The sequence below is a fragment of the Saimiri boliviensis genome, chromosome 19 (assembly GCF_048565385.1).
Source record: "Saimiri boliviensis isolate mSaiBol1 chromosome 19, mSaiBol1.pri, whole genome shotgun sequence".
In the NCBI taxonomy this organism is placed as follows: domain Eukaryota; kingdom Metazoa; phylum Chordata; class Mammalia; order Primates; family Cebidae; genus Saimiri; species Saimiri boliviensis.
In genome coordinates this window covers 19,720,135-19,742,877 of record NC_133467.1, presented here as the reverse complement: position 1 = coordinate 19,742,877, position 22,743 = coordinate 19,720,135, and the positions used below count along the sequence as shown (strand labels likewise).

The window sequence follows — 22,743 nt, the reverse complement described above, 5'->3', positions numbered from 1 at the left end:
ATCTGTGACTACCTATCAGGGATGGGTATAATACAGGAAGTCATATTGGTATGGGTGTGGTTCCCCAACCATATATACTTGTAAAAATTCTTTGAGCTATATACTTTAGTTTTGTGTAAGGTAGTCAGTTCTAAGAGTCTAGCATCACTTGCTTATCTGTCTGTCCTAGAACCTGTGGTGGCTCAGATTTTTCTAATGAAGAGAAATTAAGTTCTTTCAAAATAATTAGTAGCTTTCATTGTATTAGTTAAAAATAATACTGTAGGAATATAAATTTAGAATATCCTGTGAAGGACAATGCATCTTACAAGTTTTCTGAACCTCATGTGACCTGCCATTCTTCATTGCAGCTCTTTTGAATGAACTATTTAAATGCTATTTTTCAGTGTTTCCTTCAAACTTCTACTACTTAAATATATTGTTATGTCTTTCTCAGTCTGAGGGAAAAGGCCATACCAATGCTGGAGATGCAATATATGAGGTGGTGAGTCTACAGCGAGAGTCTGACAAGGAGGAACCAGTCACTCCTACTAGTGGAGGGGGCCCAATGTCACCCCAGGATGATGAAGCAGAAGAGGGTAAGAAGTTGGACTTACTCAATTTCTTTTGTCTATATAGCTACCTTACTTATAATCTTCAGGGGAGGTGTGTGTGTTGCGAGGAGAAGTGATGGTTATTCCTAACCTGTTACCCTTAGGCTGGAGTCTGCTGGATGCAGAAGAGCATTTGGTTCATTTGGTTCCTAAGTTGCATAGTCCCTAGTGCCACTTACGTTAACTATTTAAATTTGACAGCATAACTTTACTGTTTTTGTTTTTTATTTTATTTCAATTATTTTATTTTTTATTTTTTAAGACAGTTTCCTTCTGTCTCCCAGGCTGGAGTGCAGTTGTATGATCTTGGCTCACTCAACCTCTGTCTCCCAGGTTCAGACAATTCTCCTGCCTCAGCCTCCCCAGTAGTTGAACACAGGTGTGTGCCACCATGCCTGGCTAATTTTTTTGTATTTTTAGTGGAGACAGGGTTTCGCTATGTTGGCCAGGCTTGACTCGAACTTGTGACCTCAAGTAATCCACCCACCTTGGCCTCCCAAAGTGCTGGGATTACAGGTGTGAGCCACTGTGTCCGGTCTCAATTACTTTTGAAGTGTCTCATGAGACGTTTCAAATGATCTCATGTGATTTTAGAATTTTCATGTTTGTTATGTTGTGTCTTGTTTCTCATTTGACATTATTCAGTTCCGACTTGTTTTTTGTTGTTGCTGTACCCCTTACCACTACTTTTTTGGAAATAGGGAGGCTATGTAGTCTATTTACTACGTGGTGGTTGCTGAGAGGTAACTGACCTTGCAAAAGGCACATGTCATTTGGCTCTGTGCTCAATACTCTTTTTATTGGAACTAGAGCTAAATGACCGATGTTTACTTTAAATCCTTGTATTTTGTGCTTTTGTGGTAGGGTGTATTAACAGTAAATTTCTTAATTTTTTTTATCTTTGAAAAAAGCATCTTAGAATACCCAGTCTTTCTTCTGTATGAAACTATTTTTTTTCTTTGATTGTCATAAACATAAGTTATTTTTAGCTAATATTTACTTAGTGCTTACCATATGCTAAGAACATTTCAAGTGTTTCAAATATGTTAACTTAATTTAAGTTTTACAATCCTATGAATACTCTTATTAACTTGGTTTTAAGGATGAGAAACTGAGACACAGAGAACATAATCACTTGCTAAGCTCACTCAGTTCAAAGTAAGAAAGCTGAGATCTGAGTCCAGACTATCTGACTTTAAGATTTGTGCTTGTAACTGTGACATTATTCTGTCTAGTTAGCCCATTAACTGAAACATAAAAACAACTCACTTTTGGTCGTCGGCAAAGTCTGAGTCCTGTCCTCTCACTCTCCTCCCCGGGCAGCATGAGCTTCACCATTCGCTCCACCTTCTCCACCCAGGCACCCAGCTGTGGTGCCCAGCCAGTCAGCAGCGTGGCTAGTGTCTATGCAGGCACCAGGGGCTAGGGGAGGGTTGATACTAGGGGAGGTTGATATTCCCTTGGCTGCCTCAGCTGATGTCTCAGTATGTCATGTTTCCTCCTAGTCCACTGTCTCTGGGCCTAGTTTATCACTGTGACTTGCCTAAGAGTCGCAGTTTTTATGGTCTAGACTGCCTTTCACGTTTACTTGTACATAGCACTGTAGCCCATGGTGGCAAGGTTTGCAGGAACTCAAATTTATACTGCTGGGATCAGGGATTTCCCTTTGGCCAGGACTGGTTTAAATGCTCCCTCCATGGGCAGGCATCAGCAGATTTTGGTCATGTTTTCCTGTTTCCTCTAACAGGACAGACCTAAGTTCAGTGCCTCACAGTTGCTGTATTTTCCCTCCCCCTGTGCCCAGAGATGCTCACCCCACCATGCCACTGATGCCAGGAGTTGGAGAGGGTGGTATTGGCAAATCAGGACTGTTTTTTTCTGTCTCTTTAGTGCCTCTTTCAGCAATAAAAAGTTAATACCAGGACTATGAGTGCTCAGTTGATTTTTGGTTCATAAGATGTTTTTTTTTTTTTTTTTTTCTGTGTAGATAGTTGTTAAATTGTTGTTCTTGCATAGGTGACAATTGGTGGAGCTTTCTGTTTCACTATCTTCCTCCTCCTACCTCTCCCCTTTTCTCTTTTTACACTTTTGGACTTAAAGTCTGTATTGTCTGATATAAATATAGCTACTCCTGCTCTGCTGCCTTTTTTTTTTTTTTTGGCATGGAATAACTTTTTTCTTCTCTTCATTTTGAGGTAAAGTGAGTCTCAGGTGAGTTTCAGATAAATTTTTCTCCTTGCAGATAAAGTGAGTCTCTTGAAGGGAGCTATAATTGGGGTGATGTGTTTTTATTTTGTTTTGTTTTTCTTCCATTCAGCCACTCTATGTCTTTTGATTGAAAAACTCAATCCATTTATTGAGTTTTTATACTCAATATGCAAGATTTATCCATTTATATGCAAGATATTTATCATTAGATAGACTTTCTACTGCCATTTGATGATTGTTTTCTTTCCTTTTAAATTTTTTTTCTAGACTTTTTGTTCCTGTCTTACTCTCTTGCAGTCTTCCTTTGTGATTAATAATATTTCGTAGTGGCACACTTCGATTCCTTACTTTTTATCTTTTATGTATCTGCTATGCTTTTGCATTGTGATTACCATGAGGCTTATGAAAAACATCTCATAAAGGCTCTTTCAACCTGAAAACAGCTTATCTAACTACATTAAAAAAAACTCTTCATCTCTCCCTCCCATATTTATAATTTTTGATACTACAGTCTATATCTTTCTAGATTGTGTATTTTAAAAAAATTATTATAGCTATAATTATTTTTAATAGTTTTGTCTTTTAACCTTAATACTAAAGATGTAAGTGATTTACATACTGCCAATACAGTATTTGCATATTTTGTATATTTTACATATTTGCATATTTGTAGTTTTATCAGTAACTTTTATACTTTCAGATCAGTACGTTTTATACTTTCAAATGTTTTTCTTACTTCTTAGCATTCTTTTCTTTGAGGTTGAAGAACTCTCTAGCATTTCTTATATGACAGATCTGGTGACATGATATTCTTTGATTTTTTTCCATCAGTTTTATAGTTTTCCTCATAGATAGTGTACATATTTTATTGGATTAATTTTAAGTACTTCTAGTTATTAGTATGAATGATGCTGAGTTTTAAATTTAAAATTTCAATGGCTTATTTGTGGTATATAGAAAAGCAGTTGACTTCTTATATATTGACTTTGTATACAAGTAACCTTACTATTACTGGTTATTCTAAGCAGCTTTTGTTTGTTTGTTTTATCAAATCTCTGGAAGTTTCTGCATGCATTCATATGTTACCTGAAAATGAAGACAGTTTTATTTCTTCCTTCTCAGTCTGCATAGCTTTTGTTTTATTTTCTAAGTGTCTTACTGCATTTGCTAGGACTTCCTGTACAATGTTTAATAGGAATGGTGAGAGGGGACATTGTTGTTCTCTTCCTGATCTTAGCAAAAAAGCATCTTGTTTCTCACCATTAACATTAAGATGTTAGTTATAGGTCTTTGTAGGTATTCTTTATCAAGATAAGTAAGTTCTATTCTTAGTCTGCTGGGAGTTTTATCATCAATAAGTATTAGATTTTGTTCATTGCTTTTATTGATATGATCTAACGATTTTTCTTCTTTAGCTGTTGATGTGATTGTGTGTGTGTGTGTGTATACATATATATATATATATATATATATATTTATATATATATATATATATATATTTTTTTTTTTTTTTTTTTTTTTGAGACAGAGTCTTGCCCTGTTGCCCATGCTTGAGTACAATGGCGCGATCTTGGCTCACTGCAACCTCTGCCTCCCGGGTTCGTGCGATTCTCCTTCCTCAGCCTCCCAAGTAGCTGGGATTATAGGTGCACACCACCATACCCAGCTAATTTTTTGTATTTTTAGTAGAGACGAGGTTTCCCCATGTTGGCCAAACTGGTCTTGAACTCCTGACCTTGTGATCTGCCCACCTTGGCCTCCTAAAGTGCTGGGATTACAGGCGTGAGCCACTGCGCCCAGCCAGTGATAGAGTATATTAATTGATTTTTGAATGTTCCTCTGTGATTATATAGTTAGCACTCTCTACCTTCTCATGCCTTTCCATTTTGCTTCATCTGTTCCCTAAATAAAAATCTTGGGGCCGGGCGCGGTGGCTCAAGCCTGTAATCCCAGCACTTTGGGAGGCCGAGGCGGGTGGATCACGAGGTCGAGAGATCGAGACCATCCTGGTCAACATGGTGAAACCCCGTCTCTACTAAAAATACAAAAAAGTAGCTGGGCATGGTGGTGCGTGCCTGTAATCCCAGCTACTCAGGAGGCTGAGGCAGGAGAATTGCCTGAACCCAGGAGGCGGAGGTTGCGGTGAGCCGAGATCGCGCCATTGCACTCCAACCTGGGTAACAAGAGCGAAACTCCGTCTCAAAAAAAAAAAAAAAAAAAAAAAAAAAAAAAAAAAAAATCTTGGACCACTATGTTTTTGCATTTTATAATATATGAGCCACTACTTGAAGTCCCTGCTTTCACCTTGCTTACTCTTCAAAATCAGAATATTTGACTGATTTTTGTCTAAAAATTTTGCTTTGGGTTTTGATACAGAACCATCGAAAATAAACTTTATGAAGGCATAAATTATATACAATAGAATGAACCTATTTTTAGTGTGAAGTTCACTGAGTTTGAAAGGTGTATACAACAATATAATCAATACTATAATTATGATATGAAACGTTTCCATCACCCCTGAAACCTTCTCTTATGCCCTTTATAACTCATCCTTTTCCCTAATTTGTGGTTCCTGGCAACCAGTGATCTGTTTTCTGTCATTATAATTTTACCTTTTCTTCAATTTTATATAAGTGGAATCACTTAGTACATAGTCTTTTGTATCTGGCTCCTTTATGTAGCATAATGCCTTTTAGATTTATCTACATGGTGTTAGCAGTTGGTTCCTTCTTATTGCCGAGTAGTAATCTATTGTGTAGATATGCTGCAGTTTGTTTAGTCAGGAGTTAATGGATGTTTTGGTTGTTTCTAGCTATTGCTATCATGAATAATGAATTTGATTACAGTTCTTTGGCAAATGTATGCTTCCATTTCACTTGGAAAAATACCTGTGAGTAGGTTTGCTGAGTTTTATGGCAAGTATGTTTGAGTTTATAAGAAATCACCAAGCTACTTTTCCATCGCTACCAGCAATAGATGAATAAGTTGCTCTATACCTTTATCGGCATTTGACCTTACTAGTTTAAAAAAATTTAGCTATTCTAGTGTGTGTATGTTGTGGTATATTGTGGTATTAATTTGCATTTCCCAAATCACCAGTGCTTTTGTGTGTCTTTTCATGTGACTATTTGCCATTTGTATATCTTCTTGGTCAAGTGTCTATTTGAATATGTCGCTCATTTGTAAATTCAGTTACTTGTCTTAATGATTTAATAGAGTTCTTTATACAGGTTAGACAAAAGTTCTTTATCAGATGTGATTTTTCAAATATTTCTTTCATTCTGTAATTTGTTTTCACTTTCTGAAAAATGTCTTTTGAAGATGAAAAGTTTAATTTTATGAAGTCTGATTTGTCAGTTTTTTCCTTTATAATTTATATCTTTTGTGTTCTAATAAATCCTTGACTAACTCAGTGTCACAAAAATTTTTTTTCCTTTGCTCCTTTAGATGTTTTATAGTTTCGATTTTACATATAGATCTGTTACTTGTTTTCATATGTAATTGTAGGTCGTGGTTAAAGTTCTGTTATTTTTTTTTTTTTTTTTGGCTTAAAAAACAGAAAACATTTATTTTTTGGTTTCTTCAGGTTAGGAGTTAAGCAGTGGGTTGTTTGGGCAATTCCAACTAAGAGTTTCTCATGAAGAGTCAGATAGTATCTGGGCATGCAGTCACCTAACACTTGCCTGGGTGGGGCAAGAATCTCCAAAAGGGCTCACTCACATAGCAGTCAAAATGTTTCTGGTTGTTGGAAAGTGACATCAGTTTGTCTTCACATGAGTTTACTCAAAGAGGCTACTTGGTGGTCCTTATAAAATAATGTCTTGCTTCTGCCAAGAGAGGAATCCAGGAGACCAAGGGGGAGGGTTTCATTGCCTTATATTTTCCAGCCTTGGAGTCATACATTATTACTTACACAGTATTCTGTAGATCACAGAGTTAAGCTCTTATTTACATTGTGTAATTCTACTGTATTCTATAGAAGACTTCCAAGAACACTGAGGGGGGTCATCTCTATCTCAGCTGACATGAATGGGTAAAGAGAAGAGATCACATGCAGGAGATTTTTGGGGCAGATCTAGAAGCTGTGCGCATTCTTTTCTGCTAAACAAGAACCACAGGGGCAGTTGGGGAACATAATTGAGCTGTATGCTCAAGGAGAAAAATAAATAGATGTGAGAAGCATCTACTAGACAGTTATTTGAAAACAAGATTTCAGGTAATGCCATATAAAAATGCCATTTTCTTTAGAAATGAAAATACATGGAACTAGAATATGGAGAACATGGAGAGAGTATAAAATTAATAAAATGACAGGTGCTGCTCAATAAGAATACATTATACATTTTAGTATCATATAATTTGGCCTTTTGCTCTAATTTAGTAAAAAAAAAAAAAAAAAAAGTATTCACTTCTGTCCTACTCTGTTTGAAGAAGGATAACTGACCTGGTTTAAGTATCTGTTGTGTGGCATATGTAATAGATATTTAATACACCTAGATTTATATTTTACTCGTTTTAGCCCTGAGAAATAACTATTATCATCTGTATTACAGGTAAGGAAGAAGATTCAAAAAATTTAAGTAAATCATTTGAGATAATAGGAATAATAAATATACAGAATTCAACTCTTTATAAATCTCACCTGAAAGCCGTAATTTTTCATGAAAGACAAATAAAGATACTCTCCTTTAAATTACTGAATCTATATAACTTCACTCTGAATTGCTTAAAAGATAGTATTTTTAGTGTTACCTTTCCAGATGAGACACTCTAGAGCTTAATATTCTAGACCTGTCTACAATTGCAGACTTGTGCTAGATATTATTAAATATAATAAGAAAATAGAACATGAAACCCTGTCTTCCAAACACTGTTGTTTAGGGAGCTTTCATCATATTTGAAAGCATTTTTGCAAAGTGGGTTTAAGCATGCAAATAAAACTAGTATGTTATCAAGGAACTTTAAGTATAGAATATTTTAAATTATGTCAGCCAGAAGCCACATACACTTCTTCAAAGGATCAGTTGTAGAAAACTCTACAACTGGAAACCAAAATATTCTCTTCAGAATGTCTTTTAAACAACAAATACACCTTTAGTTTATTTACCATGCTTTATGTATGATAAATTACTCAATGTTATTAAAGCCTTTCGAAGGTATTTTATGATCCAGTGATAATTACTTTAGCGGTGAAGAAATTTAAAAGGTGTGCAGCTGTGCTCTGTAATGGAAGAGTCGTTTACTTATGAAAAGCAACATTAGTAGAAAACTGATATGCTTAGAAGTAAATGGCAAGCCTAATGACCCCACAGTTTTGGCATGTTATTAACCTGCAAAGTATCCAGAAACTTCAACTGCTAGGATTTTATTATAATCATGTAGGTGAATCATTGGAAAATATTTTTTTTAAGTCTTAGCAAAGAGCTAAGTTGGATTAATAGTCATTTTTCTCATAGCCATTTTGACAGTTGTCTTGAAAGAGTTGCACTGAAGTGACTACTTCAAAATATAGGAAATGAGGGGCAGAAGAGATAGATTAGAGATATTCTGGAGATAAAATTAGTGAGGCTTATAAATGAATTGGATGCTATAGGTGGCAGAAGAAAAGGGAGGAGAAAGGATCAAAGGTTATAATCCAATTTTTGGTTTAGGTAACTGGATGATCTTGGTGCCAGCAAATGAGATAGGAAACACAGGAGGAGGAAGAGTGGGTTTGGAGGTAGGAGGAAAATGTATTCAGTTTTAAACATTGATGACTTTCAGTTCACTGTGGAACACTGAAGGAGAACTATTTTTCAGTTATTAGAAATAATCTTAAAACTGTGAGAGAAATTTGACAACTAGAGATAAAGTCTTGAGAGTCATCAGTACGAAGCAAAGAGAATGGCTGAAATTACCTTTGAGGAAAATGTGAGAGGTGGGTTAAAAGTAGATGTTAGGACATCACTAATATTTAAGGGGTAGGTTTGGGAAGAGAAAGCCCTAGCTCAAGGATCTGCAGAAAAATGATGACAATATGAGAGCCAAGACGGGATAGACTAAGGGATGGAGATTGTCAAAGAACAAGTGATCTTCAGTGTTGTCAAAGAAACAGGGAGGTTTAATAAGATAAGGACCAAAACCTGTATTTTGGAGTTGGTTGATTTGTGGGGGGTGGATTACTGAACCTCTTCAAGGGTGATTTTACTAAAACTGGGAAAGAAGTCTCTTTGTAGTGCATTGAGGGTTGACTAGAGATGAGAAAGGAAGGAACAGTGTTAAAGAAACAGTGTTTCTTTAAAGTATTTGATAAGAAGAGGAAAGAGATTAGACTGAAAATACTGGGTTATTTCTGGCCAAGAGAGGACAGTTTTAGGCTGTGAAAGACTTGAGCTTCTTTGTGGTTGGAAAGAAAGAACTAAAAACAGAAGTTCACCACCCTGCATTTAACAATACAATTTTCTGACATGTTTCTGTGTCTTGGCAAATGCTACTTACTCTGCTTAGAGTTTTTTCCTGTTAAGTCTACTTTAGTAAGCTTTTCAACAAAGGCATGTTAATAGTGGGGGGGAAAGGTAATTTTAGCATAGTGGCAGTTTCTAAGATATTTTTCAAAATATTGTCTATGAACTTTTAGTAGGTTACTCTGGCAGATTATATTTAAAATGCATTGTGGGTGGAGCAAGATGGCAGAGTTTATGTATCCCGTGATGGTATCCCATAGAAACATCAATTTGAACAACTATCCACATATGAATGTACCTTCATAAAAGCTAAGGGAACCTGAACATGCGACCAAGGCTGTAAAGCCCCCGTGGACTGCAAAGATGAATAAACTGTAGTTGGAAGATAAGAGTATTGGTTCTTTGTGACTGAGATGCCTCTTGCTCCAAGCCATTACAGTGCCACATGTGGAAGTTTCTCCTGGACTCATGGTTTCTACACTGGAAAAAAAGAGTTGGAGCTGCATATTTGGCTTCCCCACAAGCCTGGGTCATTTCACAGAAGACTCATTTTTGCACTGGCCCAGTAAGTACCAATGGGGCTCAACCATCTGAGTCCAGCTAGGAACAAACAGAAGGGGTGGGACTAGCAGCAGCCAGTGTGTGGAACTTGGAAGCGGCTCATCACACCTGCCACAGGAGCTGCATTAAAGAGGCTGTTGATGGGCATGATGCAGCAGGAAGCACGTTCCACAGATCCTCTGGACTTGAGGGCCTGACTGGCTCTCCCACATGGCTTAGAGGCCCTTCTTAGATCTTTTGTGTGTCCATCCTTTGCATCAGTGGCAGAGCCATTGCAAGACTTGTGTCTAACCTGGACTTAGGGTGCCTTCTGGCACTGAAATAGAATACAGCAGTCAGCTCAGATTCCTAAATAAGCCCACTAAAATAGACTGATCACAAGCAAACCTAGACTTCCAAGACTAGAATAAATATGTAATTTGTCAATGAATAGACAAGATGCATGTTCACAAATAATAGGAAAGATGGCCTCACCAAAAGGACAAAACAAGATCCTAGCAGCTGATCCAAAAACGTGTAGGTGAATGATCTGGTGGACAAAGAATTCAAAATAGCTCTTTGAGTAAAACTCAGTAAACTTCTAGAAAAACAATTCATAAGTTTATCAGAGAAATCCAACAGAGAAATTTGAATCATATAAAAAAAGCAAATAGAGATCCTGGAGCTGAGTGATATAATAAACAAAATGAAAAATCCAATAGGGGGCATCACCAGCAGAATGGATAAAGCAGAAGAAAAAGCAGCTTGAAGACAGGCTATTCAAAACTATACAGTTGGAGGAGAAAAATGAACAAAGGAATTAAAAAGTATGAAGAAAACTGATAGGATTTATGGGGCACCATCAAAAGAGCAACTACTTATTATTGATGTTCTAGAGGAACTAGAGTAGGAAAAGTGGATAGAAAGCTTTTTCAAAGAAACAATGAAAGAAAATTTTTGATAACTGGAGAAATATACAAATATCCAGGTATAAGAAGACTAGATTTACCAATCAGGTTCAACCCAAATACAACAACTATAAGACGTATTGGAAACAAACTACTGAAGATCAAAGACAGAGTGGATTCTGAAAGCAGAGAGAGAAAAGAAGCAAATAACAAATAAGGGAATTACAGTACTCCTGGAAGCAGACTACTCAGCAGAAACCTGACAGGTAAGAATGAGTGGAATGATGTATTCAAAGTGCTGAAGGGAAACAAACAAACAAACAAACAAACAAACCTGTCAACCAAGAATACTGTATATAACGAAGCTATTTTTTTTTTTTTTTTTTTTTTTTTTTTTTAGACAGAGTTTCGCTCTTGTTACCCAGGCTGGAGTGCAGTGGCGCGATCTTGGCTCACCGCAACCTCCACCTCCTGGGTTCAGGCAATTCTCCTGCCTCAGCCTCCTGAGTAGCTGGGATTACAGGCACGCGCCACCATGCCCAGCTAATTTTTTTGTATTTTTAGTAGAGACGGGGTTTCACCATGTTAACCAGGATGGTCTCGATCTCTTGACCTTGTGATCCACCCTCCTCGGCCTCCCAAAGTGCTGGGATTACAGGCGTGAGCCACCGCACCCGGCCTTTTTTTTTTTTTTTTTTTTTTAAATGAAGGAGATCTGAAGGCATTCCCAAATAAAAGCTGAGTGAATTCTCTGTAACCAGATCTGTCTTTCAAAAAAAGGTAAAGAGAGTTTTTCAAACTGAAAGAAAAGGATGCAACTAGGTAACATAAAAAGATCTGAAGGTATAAAACTCAGAAGAAAAAGTAATGTCCAGGTAAATTCAGCATACTCTAATGCAGTGATTGTGGAACATAAACCACGTATGGTTTAAACTTCCTTGGTAGAAAGGGATAAAAGACAAAAGAAATAAAAATAACAACTGAAATAATTTGCTAAGATATAGGCAATATAGAAAGATATAAATTATGATGCCAAAACATAAAATACAGGAGAGCAGTGGAGTTAGTGTTTCCTTTTTTTGTGATCAAAATTATTATCAGCTTAAAATAATGTGTTATAAGATATTTTTTGTAAGTCTCATTGTAACTACAAAGCAAAACCTGTAATAGATACAATAAAAATAAAAATTAAGAAATCAAAACATACAGATAGAGAAAACCTCCTACCCAGAAAGGAATACAGTAAGAAGAAAGAAACAAAGGTTCTACAAAAGAAGCAGAAAACAAGTTGATAATATGGCAGCACCAAGTCTTTACCTATCAGTAATTAACTTGGGTGTAAATTGATTGAATTCTTCTTTGAAAAGGCACAGAGTGGCTAATGGATAGAAAAATAAGACCTAACTACATGCTGCCCACAAGAGACACTTCACCCTTAAGAACATGTATAGACTGAAAATGATGGGTGGAAAAAGTTATTCCATCTAGATATAAACCAAAAGAAAGCAGAAATTCCTGTATTTCTATCTGATAAATGGAATGCAAGTAAAAAATTACAAAAAGAGATAGACAAGGCCATTTTATAATGTTAAAGGGGGCAGTATAGCAAAAGGATGTAACAGCTGTAAATATATCTCTAAATATACACCCAACATCAGATCACTTCAATATATAAAGCAAACATTAATAGATCAAATGGAATAGATTGCAATACAGTAATAGTAGGGAACATGACCTCATTTTCAACAATGGACAGGTCATCCAGACAGAAAATTCACATAGAAAAGCTGGATTTGAACAATACTCTCTATCTAGTGGACCTAACAGACATTTACAGAACATTCTGTCCAACAGCCTCAGAATTCATGTTCTTCTCAACTACATATGAAAAATTCTCCAGAATGTATCATATCTTTGACTACAAAGCAAGACTTAATAAATTCAAAAAAAGTGAAATATCAAGTGTTTTTCCTGACTGTAACATAGTAAAAGTTGAAATCAGCAACAGGAGGAAGTTTAGAAACTGTACAAGTAGAAATTAAACAATACACTCTTGGGCATCCAATGAATAAATTAAAAGGGAATTTAAAAAGTTTCTTGGCTGGGCATGGTGGCTCATGCTTGTAATTCCAGCACTTTGGGAGGCCCCAGTGATCATTTCAGGGCAGGAGTTCAAGACCAGCCTGGCCAACATGGTGAAATCCTGTCTCTACTAAAAGTATAAAAATTAGCCAGGTGTGGTGACAGGCATCTGTAGTTCCAGCTACTTGGGAGGCTGAGGCAGGAGAATTACTTGAACCCAGGAGGCAGAGGTTACAGTGAGGCAAGATCATGCTATTGCACTCTAGCCTGGGTGACAGAGCAAGACTCCATCAATCAGTCAATCAATCAATCAATCAATACTGTATCTATCTCTATCTATCTATCAATCAGTCATCTATCTATCTAAAGGCAAATGAAAATGGAAATACAATATAGCAAAACAGTCCTTAGAGGGAAGTCTACAGTAATAAATACCATAATCAAAAAAGAAGAAATATTTCAAATAAATAACCTAACTATGCATCTCAAAGAACTAGGAAAACAAAATTGAGCGAAGGAAAGAAATAATAAGGATCAGAGCAAACATAAATGAAATAGAGACTTTAAAAAAAAGAAACAACTAAAACCCAGGAAACAAAAATTTACTTTTTGAAAAGACAAAATTGACAAACCTTTATGCAGACTAAGAAAATAAAGAGACTAAATAAACTTAGAGATGAAAAAGGAATTATTACAACTGATATCATAGAGATACTGTGTCTCATATCATGGCATATAATTACTATGAGCAATTATATGCCAACAAGTTGTATAACCTAGTAGAAATGGATAAATTTTCGAACACATACGACCTACCAAGCTTGAGTCAAGAAGAAATCTGGACAGACCAATATTGAGTAACAAGATCAAAGCAGTAACAACATCTCCCATCAAAGAAAATTCAAGGACCTGATGGTTTTACTGCTGAATTCTACACAACATTTGAAGAAAAACTAATACAAATTATTTACAAAATGTGCTAAGAAACTGAAAATAAAGGAACTCTTTCAAACCCATTTTACAAGACCAGCATTATCTTGATTTGAAAACCAAGCAAAGACACAACAAAAGAGAAAACTACAGGCCAGTTTTCTTGATGAGTATAGGTGTAAAAAATAATATTAGCAATAAGGATTCAAAGACACATGAAAAAGGCTGTTCACCATTATCTAGAAGGATCCAATCCAGGAATGTAAAGATAGTTTAGCATAGGCAAATCAGTAAATGCAATACATCACACTAACAGAATGAAGGATAAAACTATGTGATCATTTCAATTGATACAGAGAAAGCACATGAAACTTCATCTTTTTGTGATAAGACTTTCAGCAAATTATGTTTAGAAGGAGTATACCTCGGCCGGGCGCGGTGGCTCAAGCCTGTAATCCCAGCACTTTGGGAGGCCGAGGCGGGTGGATCACGAGGTCGAGAGATCGAGACCATCCTGGTCAACATGGTGAAACCCCGTCTCTACTAAAAATACAAAAAATTAGCTGGGCATGGTGGCACGTGCCTGTAATCCCAGCTACTCAGGAGGCTGAGGCAGGAGGATTGCCTGAACCCAGGAGGCGGAGGTTGCAGTGAGCCGAGATCGCGCCATTACACTCCAGCCTGGGTGGGTAACGAGTGAAACTCCGTCTCAAAAAAAAAAAAAAGGAGTATACCTCAACATAAACAAGGCTAGATATGATAAAGCCACAGCTAACATCATATTAAATAAGGAAAAGTTCAACATAATTATTTTAAAAAAAGACTTTGAATAATAATAAAACTTTGGTTTTCTGCAAAAAGAAAAAATAGTTGAAAACTTTCTCTCTAATTTCTGGAACAAGATGTGGATCCTCACTTTTACCACTACTATTCAATATAGTACTGGAAATTCTAGCCAAAGCAGTTAAGCAAGAGAAAGAAATAAAAGGCACTCAAATTAATAAGGAATAAATCAGGTTGTCCCTGTTGTAGACAACATGATTATCTACATAGAAAACCGTAAAGACTCCACCAAAAACTGTTAGAACTAATAAACAAATTTAGTAAAGTTGCAGGATACAAAAAGCAACATACAAAAATCAAGAAAGAAATCCTATTTACAAATCAGATGCAACAGCTCATGCCTGTAATTCCAACACTTTGGGAGGCTGAGATAGGAAGATCTCTTGAAGGCAAGAGTTTGCAACCAGCTTGGGCAACATGGGGAGATCTTGTCTCTACCAAAATAAAAATAAAAAAATTAATGGGGCACAGTGGCACCCACCTGTAGTCCCAGCTTCTCAGGAGACTGAGGCTTGGGCCCAGGAGTTTGGCACTGGAGTGAGTTGTTATTGTGCCACTGCCCTCTACCCTGAGTGACAGAGTGAGACTCTGTCTTAAAAAAAAAAAAAAAAACAAAAAAAGCCTACCTAGCAATAAATTTAAGGAAGCGAAAGATATTTTATTGAAAATTATAAAACATTGATAAAAGAAATTGAAGAATATATAAACGAATTGAAAGATATGTTCATGGATAGTAAGAATTAATATTTTTTAAATGTCTATACTACCCAAAGCAATCTACAGATTCAGTGCAATTTCTATCACAATTCCAATAATATTCTTCACAGAAATAGAAAAAAATTTTAAATTCATATGGAGCCACAAAGACCCTAAATAGGCCAAATAATCTTGAGCAAAAAGAACAAAGCTAGAGACATATGCTACCTGATTCAAAATCTACTGCAAAGGTATAGTAGCAAAAACAGTATGGCATTGGCATAAAAACAGACATATAGACCTGGAACAAAATAGAAAGTCCGGAAGTAAATTCATGTGTTTATAGCTAACTGATACTTATGGAAGGAGCCAAGAGCACACAATGGGGAAAGAAAAATTTTTCAGTAATGTAACTGGAAAAACTGGATAGCTACATGTAAAAGAATGAAACTACCCCCCCCACCCCCACTGCAAATCAATTCAAAGTGGATTAAATACTTAAATGTGAGACTTGAAACTATGAAATTGCTAGAAGAAAACATAGGAGAAACACTATAATGTGATTGGTATGGACAAGTTTTTTTTAGACAAGACCTCAAAAATAAGAGCAACAAAAGCAAACATAAATGGGTCTACATCAAACTAAAAAAGCTCCTACACAGCAAGGAAAAAAATCAACAATGTAGAGACAGCCTATTATGTCAGAGAAAATATTTGCACGTTATACATTTGACAAAGTATTAATGCAATAGCAAAAAACCCCCCAAATAATCTGATTTTAAAGTGGGCAAAAGATCTGAATAGATAGTTCTCCAAAGATGACATACATATAGTCAGCAGGTATATGATAAAATGCTTAACATCACTATGAGGGAAATGCATATCAAAACCATAACGAGGTATTGCCTTACTATGGTTAAAAATTATCAAAAACACACAAAAAGATAGTGGTGAGAATGTGGAGAAAGAGGTACTCTTTTTTTTTTTTTTTTTGAGATGGAGTCTCACTCTGTCGCCTAGGCTGGAGTGCAGTGGTGCCAAAAACTCAAATTTCATAGATTAACTTTGTTTTTAGTAGGAAATCTATTTGAAAGGAAATTTGTGAAGTAGCAAGAGAAAAAGAAAACCATGGTAAAGTTAATATTTCATTATATAGGTGTGACAGCCAGCACCCAGTTTTCTCATTTGGTTGTTTAAGAGAGCCTAAACAAGTTGTCAGTATTCAAACCTATAACTGTACAGTTGGGTATCTGGTAAGTCCCAAATGTGTAATTCAGGCTATCATAAGTGGACAGCCTAATAAAGTACATCTTAAGATTATTTTAATTTTCTCTGTTGCCCAGGCTGGAGTGCAGTGGCATGATCTCAGCTCACTGCAACCTCTGCCTCTGGGTTCAAGTGATTCCCCTGCCTCAGCCTCCTGAGTAGCTAAGATTACAGATATGCACCACCATGCCTGGCTAATTTTTGTATTTTTAGTAGAGATGGAATTTTACCATGTTGGCTAGGCTGGTCTCATACTCCTGACCTCAAGTGATTCACCCTCCTTGGCCTCCCAAAGTGCTGGGATTACAGGCATGAGCTACCACGCCCTGCTGAGAAACAGGAACTCTTATATGCTGTTGGTGATAATGTAAGTTAATACAGCTATTGTGGAAAACAGTGTGGAGGTTCCTCAGAAAATAATAAACGTTTAAAAAAAAAAAAGGAAATCAGTATGTCAAAGAGACAGCTGGACTTCCATGTTTATTTGTAATAGCCAAGATAGGGAGTCCACCTAAATGCCCATTACTGGATGAATGGATAAAGAAAATGTGGCATATATACACAATAAAATACATTGTGCAAAGTATAATAAGCCAGGTAGAGAGAGACAAATACTGCATAATCTTACTCATATGTGGAATCCAAAAAATTGATCTCTTAGAAGTTGCAAGTAGAATGGTGGTTACCATAGGCTGGGGACAATGGGAAGAGGGTAGATGGGGAGAGGTTGGTCAGTGGCTACAATGTTACAGTTAGGTAAAAGGAATAAATTCTGAAACTGCATTTGACAGTAGGGTGACTGTAGTTAACTGTAATGCATTGCGTATTTTAGCTAGCTAGAACAGAGAATTTTAATGTTTTCCCAGCAAAGAAATGATAAATATTTACGGTGATCGTATGCTAATTATCATAATATCATTACACAATGTGTATATGTATGGAAACATCACATTATACTCCATAAATATGTATAATGATTACATGTTAACAAAAATAAGTAAAAAGTGCATTTAATGCAGAGTGGCTGAGTGAAAAGCTACCGAACCTTATGTCAGAACAGAGGAGTATATGGTGTTTTAGCCCCCAAGGCTGCTCCCATTTTGCTCATTTTCACCACTGACTTACTATCATGCTAATTTTATTAGGGTAGGGCAACCTGTGAAAACCAGTAACTGCTGCTGATGCTAGGGAAGGCTCGCTTGATTTGGAACAGAGCATGGAACAACCCTGTTTCCAGAGTATTGTTAGAAACAGTAGTGATTTTTGTAGCGAAAGAATGGGAAGATCAGTGTTGCAAGTAGCATGAGATTATAATCCTGGTTGGGTAAAGCCACAGATTGGCCAGGATTTTAACATGGAGATCTGGGAATTAGTGGAGATGCTGCAGTTATCACTGGTGATCTGGAAGGCTCTCTATATGTGCAAGGCTCTGCATACACAGGAGAAACTAGAGAGGACCCTGCTAACTAGTCAAACGTCCACGTTGAGGCCTAGCACATATACGATGGAGATGTGTTTCCAGAATTCTGTCTCCTAAATAGTTTTGCTCCTTTCTTTTCTGTTGTATGAAGAGAATCTGTGCTCCAGGTCAAGGAAATGACTAACCCCATTCTCCCACAAAATCTATAGTTTTTTCTTGTTAGTAAGTGGTAGCTCTTAGGCTCCAAATAATAGGAATTTGTAGTCCAACCTCGTCTGACCCTATACTTTCTGTACTGGATTACTGTGGTACCTCAAACTGGTCTTCCTGCCTTCCAGCCTTGTCCCCTCCCCTGCAGTCTGCGTTCCACACACCAGCCATACTCATCCATTTGAAATTTGTCGGGTGACATTATTCCTCTCCTGAAAATCCTTTAGTGGCTTCTCATTTTACTTAGCCAAAGGTCTTTTTACTATGGTTCACAAAACCATACATGATTTTGCTGTCGGAGTTGCACTTTTCTGACCACTTTTCTACCATCCCCAGCCTCATAAATGATACACTTGTCCTTTTGCTATTCTTCCAACAAACAAGCCAGATGAAATGCTGCCTCTGGGCTATTGCACTTGCTCTTCGCTCTCTGCCTGGAGCTCTTTTTTCCTGCAAATAGGCACATGGTTCTTTCCCTCCCCATTTTCTAGTCTTTCATTGAATGCTATCCTCTCAATGAGATCTTGCCGGCTCAGTAAATAGTATGAACAATAATAAATGAATGAATGAATGAATAATAATAAACATAGTAATGTGAATGAATGTTCTTTTAAAGTATCTTAAAATTATTCAATAATGAGAAAGACTAGACAAACTAAGATAACATTTTTGGAACTGCACTTGAAAACATGAAAAATATAACATAAAATTTTCAATTAATCAATCTTACATATGGCTCAAATAGGAGCAAGTCATTGAATTTCTGTTTTTCTCTTAAAATTTTTTCACTTCTGTTCTTAACAGTTTTTCACTATTTGAGATGCCACCTTGTCTTTTGAAATATGTATTAGCCATCACCTATATAAAAAAAAAGCTACAAAAATTACAGAGTAGGAATAGTTTCTTTTCTTTTATAGATCAGGTGTTTCATACATTTTCAATATGCTTTATTATTAGTTCTGTAATTGACATTTTGTCAACGCAAACATCAAAAGTTAGAGCTGGAGGTGGCATAAAAATGCTTTCCTGCTGTGGAGAATTGGAGTATTCTTTTATTTAATTATTTTCAACAATTTGCCTGTCAAAGCAAAAGTGGAAGTTCAAGTCATTCTAACTTGTCTTGCCTTAGCCTGTAATTTAACTAAAAAGGGATACAGATTTAAAATGACTAAAATTGCTTTTAATTTTCTGGGAAATATCTAAAATAAAATGAATTAAGGTATCTTTGCCTAGCCTTCAAATGCTGTTCAAAAAATGAAGTGTGTTAAAGGGTATTAATTTGAATTTTAGTAATCTTAGCAGAAAGTTAAGTCCACCAATACCGCTTTATAAGGATTATTTTTAATCCTTTTTGTCACCTGTATATACTCTCACATATTCTGAATTGCCTCTGTTGAAATTTGAGGGACACTTGGTTTTGCTTCATATGAATTTTAAACCGGCTTTCCGTTTGTTGGCCTCATACTTGCGTTTAGTTACTTGTAGCATGGGTAGTAAGCTGCAGGAAGAAACTACTTGAAGAGAACAAATGGCTAATATAGTGTGCTATCCTAAAGGCTCAGTTCTGGGTTAGCGTGCCCTGAAAGAGGGCATATTTGTGTATTAATTTGATCCATGTAACAAGTATTTGTGTACCTGCTGTATTTTTAGCACTATGCTTGATTCTGAGAGATGACAAAAAACCCTATTTCTATTGCTTAAAAGACATATGCCCAAGTGATTTTAAATGTCCAGGTTCATGGTTACATTAGGTATGCTTAACACTTTGTTGCACCTTTTAGGTTTAGTAAAATCTGCATTTGTTGTTGTTTTTGTGTTTGGATTGGCTAAAATGCTATCTTAAAAAAAAAATTCCCCCCTGAATTGTCATAGCTTTAACTATAGAAACAAGTTTGTGAGTGAAGATTCTTTTTTGAGACAGGGTCTTCCTCTGTTGCTTAGGCTGGAATACAGTGGTGTGATCACGGCTCACTGTAGACTTGAACTCCTGGGCTCAAGTGAATCTCCCACTGAACCTCCCAATTCAGCCTCCTGAGTAGCTAGGTCCACAGGCATGTGCCAACTACAGCTGGCTAAGTTTTAAATTTTTTATAGAGTATAGTTGAGGTCTTCCTATGTTGGCCAAGCTGGTTTGGAACTCCTGTGCTCAAGTGGTCTTCCCGCCTTGGCCTCCCAATGTGCTGGGATTACCAGTGACAGCCACCATGCCTGGCTGAAAATTGTTTTTACTTGGATGAAAAGGAGATAGAAGATATAGAAAAGAAATGAACTTTTAAAGAAAAGATGATCATATAGTGCTTTTGTGTGTCAGGCACTGGTTGAAGAAGTGCTTTTTAAACTTTAAATGTGCACATGCATTACCTGGGGTTCTTGTTAAAATGAAGCCTTATTTTATACGTCGGGGTAGGGCCTGGTGTACTTTTCTAAAAACTCTCCTGATACCACTGCTCCTGGTTACACCATACTTTGAGAAACAAGAGTTTAAATCTTATATTAGCTCATTTAATCCTTGTATCAACCCTATATGGTTGGTACAATTATTATATTCATTTTACAGATGAGGAAATATGTTTCATTAAAATAATCTTGGCACGATAGATGCTGTTTGTTTACCAATCAGGTAATTTCAGTGTTTATAAATTGTGTGTGTGTGTGTGTGTGTGTGTGTTAGCGTGTGTGAGAGAGAGATAAAGAGGAAGAGGAGGAGGAAGGATTTTAAAGTATTGTTTTATTCTTGTATTTTTACATTATGTATTCTAACAAATTAAAATAATTAACAACATATCTGATAAGGAAAAATGTTTGAGGAAAAATGGAGGGAGAGAGTATATTTGTTTTCTATTGCTGCATAACAAATTACCAAAAAATAATTTAGCATCTTAAATCATCACACATTAATTAGATCACAGTTTCCATGGGTCGAGAGTCTGGACATGTCTTAGCTGACTCTTCTGTTCAGGGTCTCAGATGGCTGTAATCAGTTTTGTTTAGGGCTGTATTCTCTGAGGTTTGGGGTGCTCTTCAAAGCTCACCTGATTTTGGCAGAATTCATTTCCTTGCAGCTTTAGAACCCATGGTAGCTTGCATATTCACAATCAGCAGGTCTCAGGGAAAAGTAGAAAGCAGAAAGGATAACATTTTGACATTTTTAAAAACAAGAAATACAGGTGCAAGCAGAATATGGAGTATGGTTATGAGGCAGTGTGTGATGTTGGAGAGGCAGACTGATAGCAGGCCATGAAGAGCCTCAACAGAAACATTGAACAGTATGGACTTTAATTGTGTAAAGCAATGGAGAATCATTGGAGGGATTTGAGCTAAGACATAGCATGAGTTAAGATTTTACTGAGGAAGATTAAGCTGGAAGCAAGCTTTGTAAAATGTAGTTAACAGAGGAGAACCTATGATATGTAAGTCTCATTTGAGGGGATACAAGCCTGAACTAAGGTACTGGCCCTCAAAATAAAAATGACTGATTTTAAGAAAATTATTGACAGGAAAAGGTGACTGAGTCATACTTCTCTTTAATTGTCATATTCAAGGACTTAGTTCTGGGTTAGCTTGCCCTGGAAGAGATCATATTTGTTTATTAATTAATTTCATTCATTAAAAAAATGTTTGCATGCTATAACAAATGCACAGTTAATACTGCAAAATATTATTTGGTGTAGAATTTTACAGTCATGTCCAAGTTTAGAGCATGGGTAGCCAGACTCCAAATCTAGTTGTAAAGCAATTTGGTAAACCACAATCTTCTTTTCCTTAGTGCCCTTGTAAACCTGTCCCAAACAGACCCGGCTCTTCTGAGGTTAGGGCAGTGAGGGTAGAGATGGGACATAGTATTAGGAGAGTGGCTTGTCTTAACTTACATAATTAAATTTTTTACTTGTCCAAATATTGGTGAAAAACTTAATATATAATGTATTCAAATGTTTTTGCCTTCTAAAGCTCCTTTAAAGTGAAGTAAACATACTAACTTCTTTATGTTATTAATAATACTAATTTTGGTAATGATTAACAAAAAACTGGTACTTTTGAGACTTAAAATTTCAAGTCGTATTTGAGAAAAAGAGTGTCAATAATAAAATGATCAGAATATGAAAAAAATATTTGCATACCTGCTGTATTTTTAGCGCTACGTTTGATTCTGAGATGACAAAAAGTTCCTTTAAGGTTTTCATATTTTAGATAGGAATAAACAATTTAGATCACTACAGAAGTTCAGGAATACTGTGAAACATTGCAATTTGAGTTGCATTTGACTCAAATATAATCAAGTGCCGAATGCGTGGCTTAGATCCTAAGTGCTGTGGGACTAATTAAGAGTATTAGTTGGGCTCTTGACCTTTTTCTCTACAGATAACTAGTGGTATTTCAAAAAACAGTTTATCTAACCATTATCTGCTTGAGTATGATAGGGTCTCATATCAACTGAATTTAGGCATTTAATGTGAATTTTCTCCCCTGTGATTTGTATTTGATTTAAAGCTCTGAAATACAAAACAGCAAAGTTAAATTTATGATTATAGTCTGTTAAGGTTTAATCTTACTCTAGCCTGAATCATATATAATTATTGTGTATTTTTAAAATACAGTAGTTT

The 22,743-nt window shown here is 36.2% G+C and overlaps 1 protein-coding gene across 9 annotated transcripts in view; it reads left to right on the top strand.

Annotated features, from left to right (window-relative positions):
- The window catches only part of RABGAP1L (RAB GTPase activating protein 1 like), a 709,048-nt gene that overhangs the window by 130,310 nt on the left and 555,995 nt on the right, over positions 1 to 22,743 (top strand). For all 9 annotated transcript variants that reach the window (XM_074390018.1, XM_010336102.3, XM_074390015.1 and 6 more), the window contains one exon: positions 437 to 578. In XM_074390018.1, the coding sequence (XP_074246119.1) occupies positions 437 to 578 (142 nt within the window). The remainder of the gene's footprint in view (positions 1 to 436; positions 579 to 22,743) is intronic.